Source organism: Euprymna scolopes, chromosome 2 (assembly GCF_053919585.1).
Source record: "Euprymna scolopes isolate OS-2025 chromosome 2, ASM5391958v1, whole genome shotgun sequence".
Taxonomy (NCBI): Eukaryota; Metazoa; Mollusca; class Cephalopoda; order Sepiida; family Sepiolidae; genus Euprymna; species Euprymna scolopes.
In genome coordinates, this window is record NC_136483.1 from 85,407,167 (window position 1) to 85,425,216 (window position 18,050).

At 34.6% G+C, this 18,050-nt stretch overlaps 1 protein-coding gene across 1 annotated transcript in view; it reads left to right on the forward strand.

The window, feature by feature from the left end:
• The window catches only part of LOC145293249 (endoplasmic reticulum disulfide reductase DNAJC10-like), a 78,704-nt gene that overhangs the window by 7,728 nt on the left and 52,926 nt on the right, over positions 1-18,050 (forward strand). Inside the window, exons 2-4 of the mRNA XM_080139824.1 lie at positions 9,273-9,571; positions 11,182-11,350; positions 17,459-17,509. Of these exons, the coding sequence (XP_079995950.1) occupies positions 9,389-9,571; positions 11,182-11,350; positions 17,459-17,509 (403 nt within the window). The 5' untranslated portion in view covers positions 9,273-9,388. The remainder of the gene's footprint in view (positions 1-9,272; positions 9,572-11,181; positions 11,351-17,458; positions 17,510-18,050) is intronic.

Here is an 18,050-nt window from a genome sequence, read left to right on the forward strand (position 1 = left end):
AATATTTTCCTAAATTATTATTTTTTCCTTTCCTGCCCATAAAGAAAGAAAGGGTAAACTGTGGATTTGAAATCATTTTTCGATTGTGTAGACATTAGCATCTCAAATTCACCTTTCAATTTAGTACCATGAGAACCCAATTGAGACCAGAAAACCCAATTGTTTATTGCGATTAAATCAATAGCGATAAGTAGTACAACGAACTTTAAAAAATCATATATATAAAAAAAAAATAATTATGAAATTCAATTCACCAGAATGCATTTCAGTTTTTCCTAACAACATAGTCATTTTACTGTTTTGTTACTAAATGGAAAAGAATGCATAATTTCCTGAGCTTTTGAAATTTGAAGGTCTTTTATTTGTTAAAGTCATTTATGGTTTTTAAATTCCTAAATTCTCATTTATTGAAAGTTTTTGAAGCTATTTACAAGTAATAAGTTTATAAATATAGATGAAAACATTACAGTAATAAAATAAGTTATAGCTTTGACAATTTTGTTCAATTTAATAACCAACCAATAGCTTAATAAGTAAATTTAACTTTAAATTTGTCTAAAAAAGAAATAATAATTTAGAAAAACAGACAAAAAACAAAGTTATAATAAGCAAGGTAAAAAAAAACAAAAAAACTCTCAGACAATGCCGGGTATGTCTAGCTAGTTATTACATAAGAAAAACGGCTAGAATGAAGTTATCAAGTCAGTTTTGTGATTACAAAAATTGAAAGCAAAGAAAATAATCGTGTTGTTCCTTATTTAATTGACTCCCCATGATGGTAAAGTTAGATACATCTTTTCAATGTGGAGAGAAAATTCAACTCCACAAAATGGATAGTATTCTATATTGGAAACAGAAATATAACCTGTAGAATTTTGTCTACGCAATCTCTGAAATGGGGATAGAATATTAAATTTTTGCATGATTGGTGACATCTATTTAGGCTATTTCTATCAGTATTTTGTTTAATTTTCGATTTTTTTTTTTTTTTTTTTTTTTAGTGATTATCGAGGTTTGACTGAGACCATCATTTTGTTTTTCATTCTAACGTGACAGGTTTTACATCGCCTTTACTTTTAATTAAAAAACCCTTTAAAATAATTTAAAACACAAGAATAACTTCGCTTGCTTTTGGTAATATTTAATTGGCATGTATTTATTTTTTCTTTCATGGCAATTCTGAAAAATCCTCAAAAGTTTATTTCAAGAATTTCTTAATTTAGTTGGTTCAATTGACTATAAAGATTATTAAAAATATCTTGTTTATTTTGTGTGTTTTTACCAAAACTTTGGATAAAATTTGATAGTTGGTCTTATAATTTATGTTTTTAAACTTTTGAAAATGTAACTTTAATTCGTTGTTTTAATTGCTGGTCGCCATTTTTTTATTTTTTTTAAACTATTTTTGGTAAATTTGGATGCTTTCTTCCATATTACCGATGGAAAAATTAAAATGAGGGTTTTTGTTTTTGTGCAATTGCACGTCAACACCCTGAAAATACCTGGAAATTTAACTTATTTAAATTTTCAAGTATTTTATTTAAATCAAATAAATCATTTCAGAATGGGGTTCACATTATATAAATTTAATGTAAAATAAATAACCCACTTCTTAACCAGAAAGTATTGAGTATCCAGTTCTTAATCAATGACCATATAGCATAAGACAGAACAAGTAACCATTTTTTTTTAATTTCCAAAATGGCCTCCGTTATTATTTTTTTCAAAACTTCTAGTAATATATCTATTGTGTAGACTTTAAGTTATTGTTGCGGTTAATGAAGGGTATGTTTTTTTTTTTTATTTTTAAGGGTCCTACCTTGTTTTCTGCTGAAAAAATACTATGAAGCATATTGATGTGTAATTGTACACACAGAAAGAAAATAGAATCTAATTTTTATTGTTTTAAATTATAATTACTCAAAGGAAACTTGTTCACACACAAACATTGAACATTTGAAAATGATTTTAACAGATAAAATTGATTTTTGATCTAAAATGGTAATATTTATTCTAAAAGAAAATTTGGTGCAAGTCCAGAATTCAATCTAATTAAAAACAAAAAATAAGAACGAAAATGTCATGTTACAAAAATCACGTAAATTGACCAAGTATTTTGTTTTTAACTTAGAAAACAAAATTTATGAGAAAGTGAGAAGTGTGTCTAGATCCATAATATTAAGAGGTTATGGACAAGGTCTCTCATACAATCCTGGGCAATGCCAGTTCTTTGTGCTATTATTGAACAAAAAAAACAAAACTTACTTTCTAGCATTGATTCTTAAATGTTCTCTCTTTCGTATTGAAATGAAGAAGTTGGAACATGTTTTTTTTAAAAACTGGCAACAAGTTCAAATCGTTTTAAATATGTTGTGTTTATTTTATCTTTTGTGAGAGCAACAAAGATTTTTTTTTTGTTCTTCTTTTTTTTTATTATTTCTCTTGAACTTGTTAGAATGTGTTATTTGCTAATTGTATTGATTTGTATTTAATTTCTTTTGTCATTTCGTTTATTTTCTTAATCCATTGGTCATTACAATGCCAGTATGATAAAAGAGGAAATTTATATTTAGTGGCTTAATTTTTACTTACTGTTGTATGATAGGTGGAACTCTTTAGCCAATGGATGAAATTCATTGCAGTAAATTTAATGGTAAAGATTACCTTCCATGTCATAATTTAGTTTCCTCAAAAATGTTTCCACTTAAGAATTATTTACCTTGGCTTTTCACGAGGGCTGGATGTAACACAGGATTTAGCTTTGTGGAGTGCTGACATTTCTGAACACCATAAAGGCAATCACGGCTGGTAATAATTGTCTTAGTCTAGGAGGATTTCTCCTCCACTACTTGAGACAACATCAGAGAGCATATGATAACAATCTGACACCGTTGCAATGTTGTTGTCAGCAATGAAGGTGACATCATGCCACCCCGCTGCTAACTTCATCTGCATTCACTGTCAGAACTTCATTGATCACACTTCATATGACTATGAAATTCCTACAGCTACGTATCTTGAAAGCGATGTTATTAAACTTGACATAGATATTGGGATAAGAAAGGGGAAAAAAGAAGTTAATGTCCCCCAATGATGCTGGGATAAACAGAGCTGAGAAGGAAAATATAACGAAATACCAAGGTCTTATGTATGACATGAGAAGAAACTGGAACCTTAGGAAGATCTCTCATTCCAGTAATTATAGAAGCAACTGGACTCCTGAAAAAGAATTTCAAAACTACCTCACAAATATACCCAGTGAACCAAGTGCAAGAAAGATTCAAACAATTGCACTTAAAGGGATGATCAGAATCTTAAAAAGATTTCAGCTAGAATATTCGAGATAGTGGATGAATGTTTGGCATCCGGTAGGATGCCTCATTTCCTGCTTGAACAAACTGATAAGAAAATGGAAAAAAATGAGTTTCCTAGCTCACCTGATTGCAACTTCAACTTTGTGTGATGCACAATGAAATAAGATGCAGAACAAATCCATCTGAAACACTTAGGATGACTAAAATCCAAGATCACCAGAGCCTTTGAGGATCTAAGTTGGACGGAAAGGAGACTTGAGCTCCTGATAAGTGCTGCACATGTGACGCACCAGAAAGGTTTGCTCGGCAATGGCGGAAGCAATTGTTAAATCTGCTGTACGTGTGTGTGTGTGTGTGTGTGTGTGTGTGTGTGTGTGTGTGTGTGTGTAGATGCTAATTGATAGTGCCAGTTGACTGGAAGAAGTGAAAACTGAGTTGAGTAACAACTGGCAGAGTTTGGAGACGGACATCACATATCACGGTGCTTACCATTTTCTAACAATCACATTTAAAAAAAATTTTTTTTTATTTACAAAGAGGTTACCACTTATCAAGGCCAGGAGACTACTCAAGGATAAGGGTAAATGTGTGTATGGTAGTCCTTGGCACAATATGTAGTAGTCGTTAGTAGTGGAAATTTGATATAATTAGATTATTTTAAGAGGACGGTCAGGAAAATCAGATCATACGGTATCACTGGAAGAATACTTAACATAATTAAATCCTTCTTAGATAAGAGAAAAATCCAGGTTGTCCTCGATGGCCGTACATCTAAACAGTATGATATAAATGCGGGAGTACCTCAGGGGTCTATCCTTGGACCTCTATTATTCCTAATATTCATAAATGACCTCCCTGACAAAATTGTCTGTGAGATGGGTATATATGCTGATGACACCACGCTCTATAACAGACACGACAGGAAAACAAATGAACACATATCTAAAGAAATGTCAATTTTGCTAACAGATATTGTCACCACCCTGCATATTACATTTATCTTAGTTTGGTACATGGTTTTTGCTTCTGAGCTTTTTCCTTGGTATATGTCTTTGCTAACTATTGTTTTAAAACAAGCCGCATTTGTGTTTTGTCTCGTGTTCAAGCAAAAAAAAGAAAAAATGTTTTAGCAGAGTGTGTAGATAGACTGAGGAATAAGTGGTCATGGTTAGCATGCACCCACTGCAAGGAAACTGTGGCTGCACGTGGGCACGGACCTAGAATTGATCGATTACAAGGGTCATGATTATGCAAAATAGGTTCTGTTTACAGACCAAAATAACTTAATAAAACGGGTGAGACTTTTTGCTTGAAAATCAGTTCATTTTTGACGCTATGTCATCTGCATGTGTTTTGGATGGATGTCGGTTTATTTCTTGTTTCTTTTTTTTTTTTTTTTAACTGTTATCAGTGAAGAAAAGATAGAACTACTACTATATTAAGAGCAAATCTCTTTCTGTTATTGTGAAGAGAAGAAAAAGAGGAAAATAATCCAGCTCCTTGCGTGAATAGTGACAACTGGCGTTCTGTGTGTTTTTTCAACTTTAAATAATTTATGTGACTGAAATACGAATCCATCTTTCACACCATTTTTATGGAATTCTGAACACAATGTGCAATTTACTAATGCATCATTCCAAAAACTTTTGCATACATCATTCCAAGAAATAAAAAAAGCTATGTCAGTTTTCCTTTTTTTTTTTTTTTTTTTTTTTTTTTTTTTTAAACACAATACTGTATTAATCTGTTTAAAAAGACAGGACAATTTGTCTTTGTCTTATTAAGAAATCAATAATTCATTAAGACAATGTAAGAATTGTTAATTTATATTTATTTCAACACCTGGAATTTGCATTTATTTTCTTTAGGTGACCATCATCTGGAACCAACGAAAAGACAATTTGCCTTTTAAACTTTTCTTTCTTCCTGTTTGAAGTATTTTGATCTACAACACTTTTTGGTTTATCTAACCCGGAAAACCCCACTACTTGTTAACGATTCTTTTTTTTTTTTGGGGGGGGGGAGGAGGGGGGGGTCGGTTTTTAATTTAATTTGTTTTAAATGGTTCATTAATTGGTTTGGTTTCTATTTTCATGACATATCTGCCCTTTTTTTTATTGTATAATGTCACAATTGTTTTGTTTGCTATTTGTATCTAAAAGGAACATCTGCAGGCTAGTGCTGCTTCTCAGCTGCTTTAACTTACACTATTTCAAAATCCCCCCCTCTCTCTCTCTCTCTCTGTTACTGAATATGTGATCTTATTCAACTAATCACATTTTTGAATCTCTCAATGCTCTATTCCCGTCTGTAATTTTCTAACAATTTTTGATTAGTAACAATTAAACAAGTTCTTACCTCTAATTCCTCAATTTTGTATGCAGTTAAGGGGTCGAAATTGGGGCCAAAGTAAAAAAAAAAAAAAATTGACTTCTGCGGTCTCTACCAAATTACTTAGCCAATTTTTGGTCTAAACATTTGAAATTTTACATAAGGGGTATCCAGACATGCAGCAAGCTTTTTAATCGGTTTTTCGGCAAAAACTTTGGCTACCAAGAAGTCAAAGTTGAAAGAGTTGACCTTTGCAGACTTTAACAAACTTCTCTGCCAATATTGGGTCTAAACACTTGAAATTTTATATGTAGGTTACCTGGACATGAGTCAAAATTTTTAATATATATATATACGTATGCACATAAAGTTATAAACAGTACATAGGGCCCGAGCAAAGCCGGGCTTAACTGCTAGTTATCAATATTAAAGAAAACCTCAAACATTTTTCCAGACTGTTTATAAAAAAGTAAAAAAAATTTTTCTTTCAATTAATAAAACAATCCCCAAATTTCTTATTTCATGCTTAACATTCACTGAATATTCTTTCTCAAGTGATCACCTCCATCTTTATTGATTTACCATGAGGCATTCTCAATTTGCTGCTAAAAACAAACATGCTGAATATTCACAACATCAATTTATTTAATTCTGCAAACTGTCATCTCAAAAAGTACAGGAAAAGTCACACAACAACTTAAATAGCAAGTGAGGAGATCTGGGAATGATTAGAATGTGAGTTTGGATGTCTCTCAGTTGTTTTAGTTTAAGGACAATTGAGGTGATTGATTCCCATATTGATTGAATAGATTAATGTGAATATGGTGATAATTACCTAATGTAATCAGCAAGCCAGACAGTTGTTTGGATTACTTAAGAAAATACTGTTCATCTTTGACTTTTTTGGTGATATATATATATACTAGACTAGACTACCCATGGCCCATTGGGTTAGTCTATGTTATAGCTAGCTATGGAATAGTGAGTATACAGAATTAATGTATAAAAGTGCAAGTGACTATACAGAATTAATATATTGAATGCACATGCGTGCAAAAACAAACATGGCGACCAGTGAAAATAATACATTGGGTAATAAAGGTCTTAACATCATTGCCCTTGGATTAAATGAAAAATCCTTTATATAAGAGGGTTGTAATCTGTTGAAAAAAATTGCATTGTACATGGCTACCCAGTTTTTTTTTGTGTTAACAGCCTTAAAAATATCGAAAAATAATTAATATTTAACACTGACCTTTTCAAAGCAAATCACTCCCCCCCCCCAGTTTTGAAATATTTCTATGTATTTTTGGAACTCATGACTGGTGATTAGGGGAATTTGGTTCCTTTTATATGATATAGGGATTGAGAGTATTTTGCCACTGTTTTCAATCGTGCCTGATTTTTTTTTTTTTTTTTTTTTTTTTTTTTTTAATTTGTAATGCAAAACAATTTTTAAAAAACATTGCGTCCCCTATCAACATTTTGTGTGTATGTGTGGAGGGGTGGGTGAGAGGGCGTCGATAATATCACACCCCTACGTTTATTTTAAAAATTTAATTTTTTTTTACAATGAGCAAATGAGCATCGATTTCATATCATAGTGGCACATCTGATTAGGACGAGCCCCACTTGAGTGAACTGCCAGCTGGCCTGTTACATGTCGTTAACTAATTATCTTTGGCAACAGTTATAGCCAAATTTGTGTTACTGTACTCATAAAGAAACAGAACAAAAAAGTAAATTCACCTAATCGCAACTGAGTTGTGGATGGGAAATGGTCGATGCCACAAAGCAAAATTCATAAATTCACATTTTGAATATTCAGTAAGTTTGTGTTCTATCAACTTTAATCATCTTTCAGTTGCAAGGAATGAATTTCAGGATGGCTGCATAGTCCAAAGTCCTTAGACTTTCACGAAGGAGTAGGGGGTGGTGCTTCATGATTAGCCTAATGGATGTTACAACAAGTTAAAATCCTGCGAGATCCATGGTATTTATGTATGTAAAAGTATGAATCAATCATCTTATCTAGCTTTAGTTAAAATCATCAGAAGGTTTTTTTTTTAATACAGGTTCTTGACTGAGCTCCAATCTCTGGTTTTTCCTTATGAAACATTCACAGCAAAAACTCGTCTTTCTATCACAACTAAAGAGAACTTTCTCAGTGTTTCTAAATTCAAACAGAATATCCAGGAGTAGAGCTTCTTTGTAAGGGTTTCTGTGTGGAGAACACATTGCCACAGAACTACTTCCCTGTGCATTACAACTTGGTTATCTTAAAAACCAATGCCAACAAGTTTCTATCAAGAACTAACCTCACAAATATTCTTGGGACTTGGTCCTGGCAGTCATTTTGTCTCATTAATTCTTATCCTCAAGTGGCATTTGGCCTTGTTAAATGATCATTTAGTCAAAAAAAAAAAAAAAAAAAAAAGCAGTCGGAATCTGTGATCAGCCTACAGATGTCTAAACAGTTCAAGACTGCATTAGTTGCATTATTTCATTATGGCCATTAGTCTTTGGATGATCACCCCCTCGTTTGAGTAGTGGCGAATGCAAGACTTGACTTTCTTGTACATCATCATCGTCATCAACAGGAACTTAAATGTATCTTTCGAAGAATTTTTCACCCTCCAGCAGTAAGTCATGGTTTCCACAAGACTTGGCAAAAGTTGTACGATTATTACTTTTGTCCATGTAGAAGAAAAGCATTCTGTATCTGTTCCTGCTCTTGGCGTTAGCTTACCAGAGGACATAGTGATGATGCCTACCATATCCAGGTTAAAATCGTCCTGGACAAACATTCAGACTATGGATATCGTCTTGCTGCCTTTTTAAGTGGCTTATTGCACTTTGCCATTTTTTTTTTTTTCCAATAAATTTGATTTGAAGTAGCAAATTTTATGCAATTTTTTTTTCACTCCAGACAAAGCATATTGTCACTTGGAATGTAACGGATTACTATTTGGGATTGTGTCTAACAGGGGACTGTGGGGAGTTGAGCAGCAAGATGCCTGTTTACATTACATTTAATCTTCTGTAGGTTAGTACAGTTAGGGAAGCAGGAAAAAAGAAGGGAATTCCAAACTGTAAGAGTCCAAGAACAGAAACTATTACACTAAAAGGCTTTCCAGCATCTAGGTACGTCAACAGTAAAGGGGGTGATTTTGCTGCTTGTCATGGGTATGTCAAGGGGGGCACAAGTACTATTAGTTCATCAGGGCATATTCCATTAAAGTACTTGTAAAACAGACACAGGGATGCAACATTGTAGTGATGGGTCAGAGATTGGAACTTGTCTGATAGTGTGGGAGCTATTAGATTTGAGCTTTTTTTTTACTCTAAGTGAAAGCACCAGCCCGGATATGGCAACAATATTTGAATACATGGGTGAATTGTGGCTTTGTAAAGATATAGGATATTCTTTGGTGTAAGTAATTTTCTCGCAGGGTAAAGGGAGCCCACTTTTGCAGCAGCCTTGGTAATTAATGATATCAAAGAAATTGCTAAATAATAGATTTTTTTTTTCAGTGTTAAATAACCAAAAATGTTAAACAGACTAAACAAAACCAACAAAAATTTGTCAATCTTTAATAAAACCTTTTTTTTGTTTTTTTTTTTCAGATTTCTTACAAATGCTTATGAGAATGATCTGAGGAATATTTGGTCTTTTATGACCTGACGCTGAATCTCCAAAAGAACTGCCTTTATTCTCTACTTACCTCATTTAAATTTTGACCATGTTGGTCAGTGTTAATATACAATGGCTCTCCTGGGTCCTAATTGGCTTTCTATGCCTGACATTTTCATTTGCCGACCAGGATTATTATGAAATTTTAAATGTACCCCGGTCTGCCAACACGAAAGAAATTAGAAAAGCATTTAAAAAATTGGCTGTATCTCAACATCCGGATAAAAGAACGGTAAGTTATTCTTTAAACGCAGTTTTTCAAAAAGTTCAGCTTTCTGTAATGTTGTGTGATCATGTTTGTAGAGTTATGTCCCCTTTCTAAAAATGGATTAGGCACCTGGAATTAAAGAGTTTTCGCAAATTTAATTGCTGTTTGTCCGATCATTATAGTTGCTTCTGTGAGAAGGTTTACAGTAGAACACAAAGCAAGACATGTAATTCAAAAATGACTTATTTTCTTTTTGTAAATTTTCAATGTAAACCTACATTAGACTGCATGTTTCAGTTATACATGCGAATGGCAGCTGTTACAGGTGATGTCCGGCTTAGAGAAAAGGAGGAGAGGATAGAGAATGAAAAATATCTTTGGTTGGAGTTCGACCACTCAGATGTTTCTTTGTTTCAAATTAGTGCCTCTTTAAATGGGGAATTGTGCTGAAACCAACTTGAGAAAAGTGATGTTCCTCGATGGGCTTCAGATATGCCTCTTTGAATAGACATTGTCTATTGTCTAGCCATTAGTAGAGATCTCGAGTAGTCAACTTCTAGGTGGTTGAATGGTAACCACTAACAAGGCCAGAATCTGAAATTTCCAGTTATGAGAAGAAAAAAACTCCAGAGTGGGGAGGCAGTTAAAGCCTACCTTCTAGATAGGATATATGCAGTTGTTTTTTTGTAGGGGCTGGTGGTCAGTTGGACTGGTGTGCCTTTCTGGTCGAGGTGGATCCTTGAGGTTCTTAACTAAAAAATTGTGTTGATTGAATTTGTATTTCTGTTTTGGTGAGGTAAAAATTTCATTTTATAAGTTTACTATTTAACCTAACAAAACGAGTACCATTTTAACTTCAATTAATTGTTTTTAAATTGGCGTTCTAGATTTTGTTTGGAAGGAGAATTTTTTTTATTGCTGCATTGACAGAATTCAATAATAACTTTGAACTGGCACTTAAGCAGGATAATCACAGGCTGTGCAATGAAATGTCTGACCCACTATGCACTATGTATATGCATGTGTGTGTGTGTATGTATGTGTGTGTATGTGTATATATATATATCTATATATATATATATATATATTTATATATTAGTGATGGGACGATTCCAATATTATTCCCGATTCCGATACAATTACCGATTCCAATTCTTTAGAAATCTCTAAATATTTAACTATAAAAATGTAATTTGATCTCGATTACTGTAAAAACACATCTTAAATGTGAATCTATTTTCTCAAACCTAAAAAAGCACTTGAGATTTTAGTTTTACTGGAATTTTAAATCAATAAATATTTATTTTATTATTACTACAAGCAGTGGAAGATTATCTACGATTACTGAAAAATAGTAATTTAAGGTCGCTTCGAAAGAAAACTATTAATGAAACAAGAGAAAGAATTGTACATTTATCAACAGAAAAAAGATTAAATTTTGTTAACATTCAAATTTTATTGAAATAATCCCAAAATTAAATTATATATTGCCAATTGAAATTTTAGGGAATTTCACTATATTTTTTTTTTTTTTATAAACTGAAAATTATACTTCGTATATTTGCATTTTTAGATGTACTATGCTTTTGAAGTATTTTATATTAATTTTATTTATTTATTTGTTTGTTTTTTAGGATGATCCAAAAGCTCATGAAAAGTTTCTTAAAATTACACGGGCTTACGAAGTCCTCAAAGATGACAATCTTCGGAAAAAGTATGACCTTCATGGGGAAGAGGGTCTCTCAGAAGATTTCCATGGGGGAGATCACTATGAGAGCTGGTCTTTCTATCAAGATGAATTTGGTAAGTAGAATAATAATCCTAAACTATCAATACTAATACAAGCAGTATCTAATAACATGTTTGTGTCTACCTACATCTTTCCACTCCCTGTGTCCAGGCAGCCCTTCCTTTTTCCCATCCCTGCATCCAGACAACGCTTCCTTTTTCCCCTTCCTGCATCCAAGCAGCCCTTCCTCTTTCCCCACTCCAGGCGTCCAGGCAGTCCTTCCCCTTTCCCACACCAGGCGTCCAGGCAGTCCTTCCCCTTTCCCACTCCAGGCGTCCAGGCAGTCCTTCCCCTTTCCCACTCTAGGCGTCCAGGCAGTCCTTCCCCTTTCCCCTTCCCCTTTCCCACTCCAGGCGTCCAGGCAGCCCTTCCCCTTTCCCACTCCAGGCGTCCAGGCAGCCCTTCCCCTTTCCCACTCCAGGCGTCCAGGCAGCCCTTCCCCTTTCCCACTCCAGGCGTCCAGGCAGCCCTTCCCCTTTCCCACTCCAGGCGTCCAGGCAGCCCTTCCCCTATCCCCACTCCCGGTGTCCAGGCAGCCCTTCCCCTATCCCCACTCCCGGTGTCCAGGCAGCCCTTCCCCTATCCCCACTCCCGGCGTCCAGGCAGCCCTTCCCCTATCACCACTCCCGGCGTCCAGGCAGCCCTTCCCCTATCCCCACTCCCGGCGTCCAGGCAGCCCTTCCCCTATCCCCACTCCCGGCGTCCAGGCAGCCCTTCCCCTATCCCCACTCCCGGCGTCCAGGCAGCCCTTCCCCTATCCCCACTCCCAGCGTCCAGGCAGCCCTTCCCCTATCCCCACTCCCGGCGTCCAGGCAGCCCTTCCCCTATCCCCACTCCCGGCGTCCAGGCAGCCCTTCCCCTATCCCCACTCCCGGCGTCCAGGCAGCCCTTCCCCTATCCCCACTCCCGGCGTCCAGGCAGCCCTTCCCCTATCCCCACTTCCGGCGTCCAGGCAGCCCTTCCCCTATCCCCACTCCCGGCGTCCAGGCAGCCCTTCCCCTATCCCCACTCCCGGCGTCCAGGCAGCCCTTCCCCTATCCCCACTCCCGGCGTCCAGGCAGCCCTTCCCCTATCCCCACTCCCGGCGTCCAGGCAGCCCTTCCCCTATCCCCACTCCCGGCATCCAGGCAGCCCTTCCCCTATCCCCACTCCCGGCGTCCAGGCAGCCCTTCCCCTATCCCCACTCCCGGCGTCCAGGCAGCCCTTTTCCTATCCCCACTCCCGGCGTCCAGGCAGCCCTTCCGGTTTCCCGACCCTGGTGTCCAGGCAGCCCTTCCGGTTTCCCGACCCTGGTGTCCAGGCAGCCCTTCCGGTTTCCCCACCCTGGCGTCCAGGCAGCCATTCCGGTTTCCCCACCCTGGCGTCCAGGCAGCCCTTTCGGTTTCCCCACCCTGGCGTCCAGGCAGCCCTTCGTCTATCGTGGATTCTCATCAAGAGTATATAAAAAATATTTGCTCCCATATTTTTTCTAAAGATACAGGAAATTTGACAAAAACCTATCCGAAGAACAAGCATGTTTTCAACCTGGATTTTCCACCATGGACCACATTCAAGTTATAAGTTAACTCCAAGAGAAAGCCAATGAGCATTGTATATCACTTTGTTTTACCTTTAATGACTATGAAAAAGCATTTGAGCACATCAAATTCAACCCCATGTCTGCAGTTTGAAAAGTCAGAAAGTGGACAGTTCTTGCATAAACTAGTATGAAGATCTCCATGAAAGAGCCACAACTTTAAACATTTTAATAGGATGTCAAAAAGATCAAAAGGCCGAAAGGTGTGATAGACAAGGTAGAAACAGTTCACGAAACCTCTTTACATCCTGCCTGCTCAGTCAATAAAAATGACTGGGAAGGACAAGGTATTAATATAAATGGAGAATTTACTCAATTGAGATAAGTTAGAAATACTTTGTAAACAACCGAAATGAAATTTATTGGCCTGTAGTTTTTAATATCTTTAAGTTTCCTTTCTTGTGGAGGATGGTAACTGTCACATTCTTCCAGTTCCTAGGCATTTTGCCTTTAAGCCATTTGGGTACAGTTTAATCAAGACATTAAAAAAATGAAAATATCAAAAAAAGGTTATATTGTACGTATCCGTTTTGAACTGAAGATCTCTGAAAAAAAAATTTCACTTAATTTGATCGAGTAGTTTTTTATTTTTATTTTTTTTTTACAGCAGAAAAACACGTTTTTATGATAGCATGTTGAAGACAGACATCTTTGGATTTTTAAAATTTTTGTTTGGATTATAGAAACGTCATGGGGAGATAACTCAGTTTAAAGTGCCGACACTCCATCCCGATCTTTAATACTAGCTTTTCTTCCTAAAAATCAAACCTTTTGTTCGGTATCATAACAAATTGTTTTTTTGCTGTAAAACAAAAACTACTTGTTGAAATTAATTGAAATTTTTTTTTGGAGAACTATTATATAAGCTGTGATTTGTTCACTCTTAGCTTGGTGAAAGCTTGTCGTAATTCCATCCTTGTGGAAATTTATCGCTAGTTATTTGATTGCCGATTACTTTAGATGTTATCACGATAGTGATGAGCGTAACGGCCCTCTGTCTGTAAAGGGTTGATCTTTAGGTTTTCTGGTTTTGTAGAACTCAGTGTAGAATTCTTCACATATTAAGCAAGTTAAGTTGGTTGTGAGGGGCCATCATCTTCTTTCAATGTGATATTATTCCTATGAAAGTATTGTTTCTTTTTAGCGGCCTTGAGACCAAGCTTTTAGCTGTTCTTCCTCATGTCCTTATTTCTTCATTCATTCGGAAGCGATTTATTTATTTTTTTTTCTCTTAGTAGTAGTTTGCGCTCTAGTAAGAGCTTGTCCAGTCTTGATGGCATATCTCTTTCAGTGATGTCTAGTATCATTTCTAAAATAGTGGAGGTGATATAATTACATGTGTTTACGGCTGATCTGCGCAGTTTTGTTTTAAATGCTTTGAACCTGTTAATCAGTTTCAGTTGGAATTCTCATACTTTGGCAGATAGCAAATCGTGGTTCATTATTTAAAAAATTGGTACTTTTAATAAAGATATTAAAAAATAAAAATATCGAAAAAAGGTTATATTGCACCTATCCGTTATGGAATGAAGTTCTCCGAAAAAAATTTTTCACTTAATTTCAGCAAGTATTTTTTATTTTTTTTTTTAAACAGTGAAAAAACAATTTATGATACCAAGCAAAAAGTTCGATTTTTTAAGGAAGAAAAGCTAGTATTAAAGATGGGGAGGGAGTGTCGGTGCTTTAACTGGAGTTATCTCCCCCGTGGCATGTTTAACAAATTCCATAATGGCTGACTTCAACATGCTCTCATAAGAACATGTTTTTCCGCTGTAAAAAAATCTACTCAATCAAATCAAATGAAATTTTTTTTCGGAGATCTTCAGTCCAAAACGAATACGTACAATATAACCTTTTTTCGATATTTTCATTTTTTTAATGTCTTGATTAAACTATACAAGTACCGAAAAAGTTTTGCTCTAATTTTGAATTGTTGCAGAACAATGCCTGTATCAGATGGTGATCACTCCCACTGTTAAATCGGTTGAGGACTGAGACATGTGTAAAACTGTGTGGTTTATTGGTTATTATGTAATCAATTTTGTTCTTTGTGATGATGTTTGTGAAAGTCCAAGTCCAGTGTTTGCTGAGATTCTTCAAGAATGCGTTTATGATCTTCAGCTGATGTCTCTCACAGAAATTAATAAGTGTCTCCTCTGGTATTCTGTTCTCAAAGACAAAAGGACTAGTACTTTACTCATTTGATTACTCTTCCCCAACTTTAACATTGAAGTCACTTATAATTATGTTGCAATAGGTTTTGTGGTTTGTAACAAGGTCATCAATTTCCTTGTGACTTTGACTTCATCTGTATAGTTAGGAGTTGGGAGATATGTCTATATAATGTTGAGATGATATTTGGCACTGATTTTTATCGTAATTTGGTTTACTCTATCATATAAGCTGTAGAAGCTGGTAATGTTTGTGCATTATTTCAAATCAGTTATAAAGTAATAGTTTCTCATTAATGTTTTTTTTTTTTTTTGTGACACTGGACGTATGGACAAGTAAATTAATACTTAGATTATCAATCCTCATCTAAAACTTCCTAAACATTAAATAAAAAAATGTAATCGGTTTAATTTTTTTTTAGTCCAGTTTATCGATAAAAGGTAAATCAATGCTAGAATGAGTGATTTTATTTTTTCTCATTGATTTGTTTGTTCATGTGAGCATATGATTAAAAAAAAGAGGGTGGGTGGAGGGAGCTGTCTAAATACCCAGAGTCTGCAACTGCTATAATATCTGCAGCAAACATTAATTAAATGTTGTAAACAGCTTGTAAATTTATCCAATTCAACAGTTTCAACTTATCTAGTAATTTTATGTAAGCCATATGTTACCTGAATGGTAATCAATTAATACTCCTAAGGTGGGGTCAGCATATGTTTACTCTATGAAATTATGCCAGTTGGATTTTCAGAATTAGACCTAGATAGCAAGCCAACTGACATGTCTATTTTATTTAGACTAGTTTATCTTCTTTTTTTTTTATTTTGCTCGTTATGCTATTAGCATTTTTATCCCATTTTTACTGAAAATACTTATTCCAGTTAGGACTATTATAATAGTGGAGGCAGACTTCGGAGCTACTTGTGTCTGTCAGTATAAAACCTAACATAAATATCAATAACTATGTTATGGGATTTTAAGAGTTGGACCTAAATAACATTTAAACTGAGTTATCCAACTTTCATTATGATGAAGCAAATTTCACTTGTTATTGTTGTACAATGTTGTTCGTACTATAATAATGTATTTTGCTGCAGTTTATTTTAAAAATGTAGTTCTACCTGGAGAACTGGTAATATGGAAATTGAACATTTTTCAATTATGAACGAAAGGCAAAAATCTGCAAGGGAAATAACTCGTATTTTTAATTTAACAATATAAAAAGTTATCTCCTTTGCATTTAGGTCCTGGATATGACCTAAAACTATATCCGATGGTGAGGCCCCACCTTGCGGGCCTTAGGGAGTGTGGAGCCACCCTTTAATTGCCATTGCTCCGAGGTCCACTCTGACCCAGAGTGGTAGTACCTGTTAGGGTCCCAACTATGGGTTAAATAGAATCTGACTTTAAAAAAAAAAATATACTCCATTAAAAATCGTTCCTCAAAATAACTAGATTCAACATTAAATAACCTGAAAAAGGTTGATATGCCGTAAAACAAAAACAACCAACCAACCAACCTTTGCATCTAAAATTTTTTTTATTTTTCTGTGTAAGACCTTTAACATGGTACAATAATAACAAGTGAAAATTGCAGTGTAAAAAGCAACATTTTATTTATCATTTTAAATGCTATTTTGAACTGATTTTGAAAATCTAACAAGCTAGCTTTTATGTATTCAATTGAAAATTTGATTAAAAACATTGTTTCAGATTTGCAAAAAATTTTGTTTCCCTATGTGAGGAATTCCTAACCTTTCGCTTGTGAATTCTCAGAGAGCTATTTTATCATCTATCTCATATATACATGTATCATTTTTTTTTTTTAATCAAATATTCATTTTAGGTTAGCAAAACAGTTTCCTTATATTCATAACAAAATACAAATCTTGAAATTTTCAATAAACACACATCCATTCGATGAGCAATTTTTTTTTTTTTTTGTAGATCCCCTTAAAACTTCTGTGGATCTCAGCTGGAAAGCTTAGCCCTATATTATATAACATGGAGCATGATGTGAACATTAAAAAAAACCCACATTGCCATTAAACAAAATGGCATAAAAAATGGCGTGTTTAACAAATGTAATCTTTTCAGAACTGATCATAATAAATAAAAAAGTCTGTTTTTAATGTACTTTTTCAATGACTCTCAGATCAATTTAAAAATAACATAGTTAATTAAAATCTGGTTAGATAGGGTCAAATAATGATTCCTATGAATAAGGAAAAAGAAAAGCTCAATTTTTAAATGTTTAAAAATTTTTTTTAATGCCTTTCAAAAACTATTAAGGATTTCTTTTGAATGGCAAAATTTTGTGAGAGATGTACAGCATTGCATTTTATGTAAATATGTATTTTTTTTCTTCTTTCAGGTATTTATGATGATGATCCTGAAATTATAACCCTTAGTCATTCTGATTTTGGTAAGTCAACCAATTTATATTTTATTAACTAAGTAATGTTAGCACCCATCCTCCAAATATCAAACTAAAAACCTTATATGAGGGTCATTCCAAAAGTAATGTATCCTATTAGTAGCAATACCACACCATTTTTGCTTTACATTGAGTAAGCTCAAAGCAAGTATTATTGAAAAGAATATAAAAAACAAAGAAATATTATCTTTAGTTTTTTAAAATCAGTCCATTGGAACTGAAGTTATGACCATTCAACGTATCAAAAAGTGCATAGTTCACTGCACATTTTGTCTCAACTCAGTCCTTTTCAAATGCATTTAAGCTTGTGACTGAAAATGGTAGGAAATTTGCACAATTTACAGACTAACCCATCTTTAAAAAGCTGTATCTTAAGATCTTTTTAAGATATGATGAAATTTTCAACATATCATACCATGAAGGTTCAGATGTATTTACGACCATCTCATTTAGTAACTTTCTAATTAGCATACTTGTTTCATTTTAACAGCTTTAAGTAGAAACATCATAAAAGCAGCTAAAAAATTTA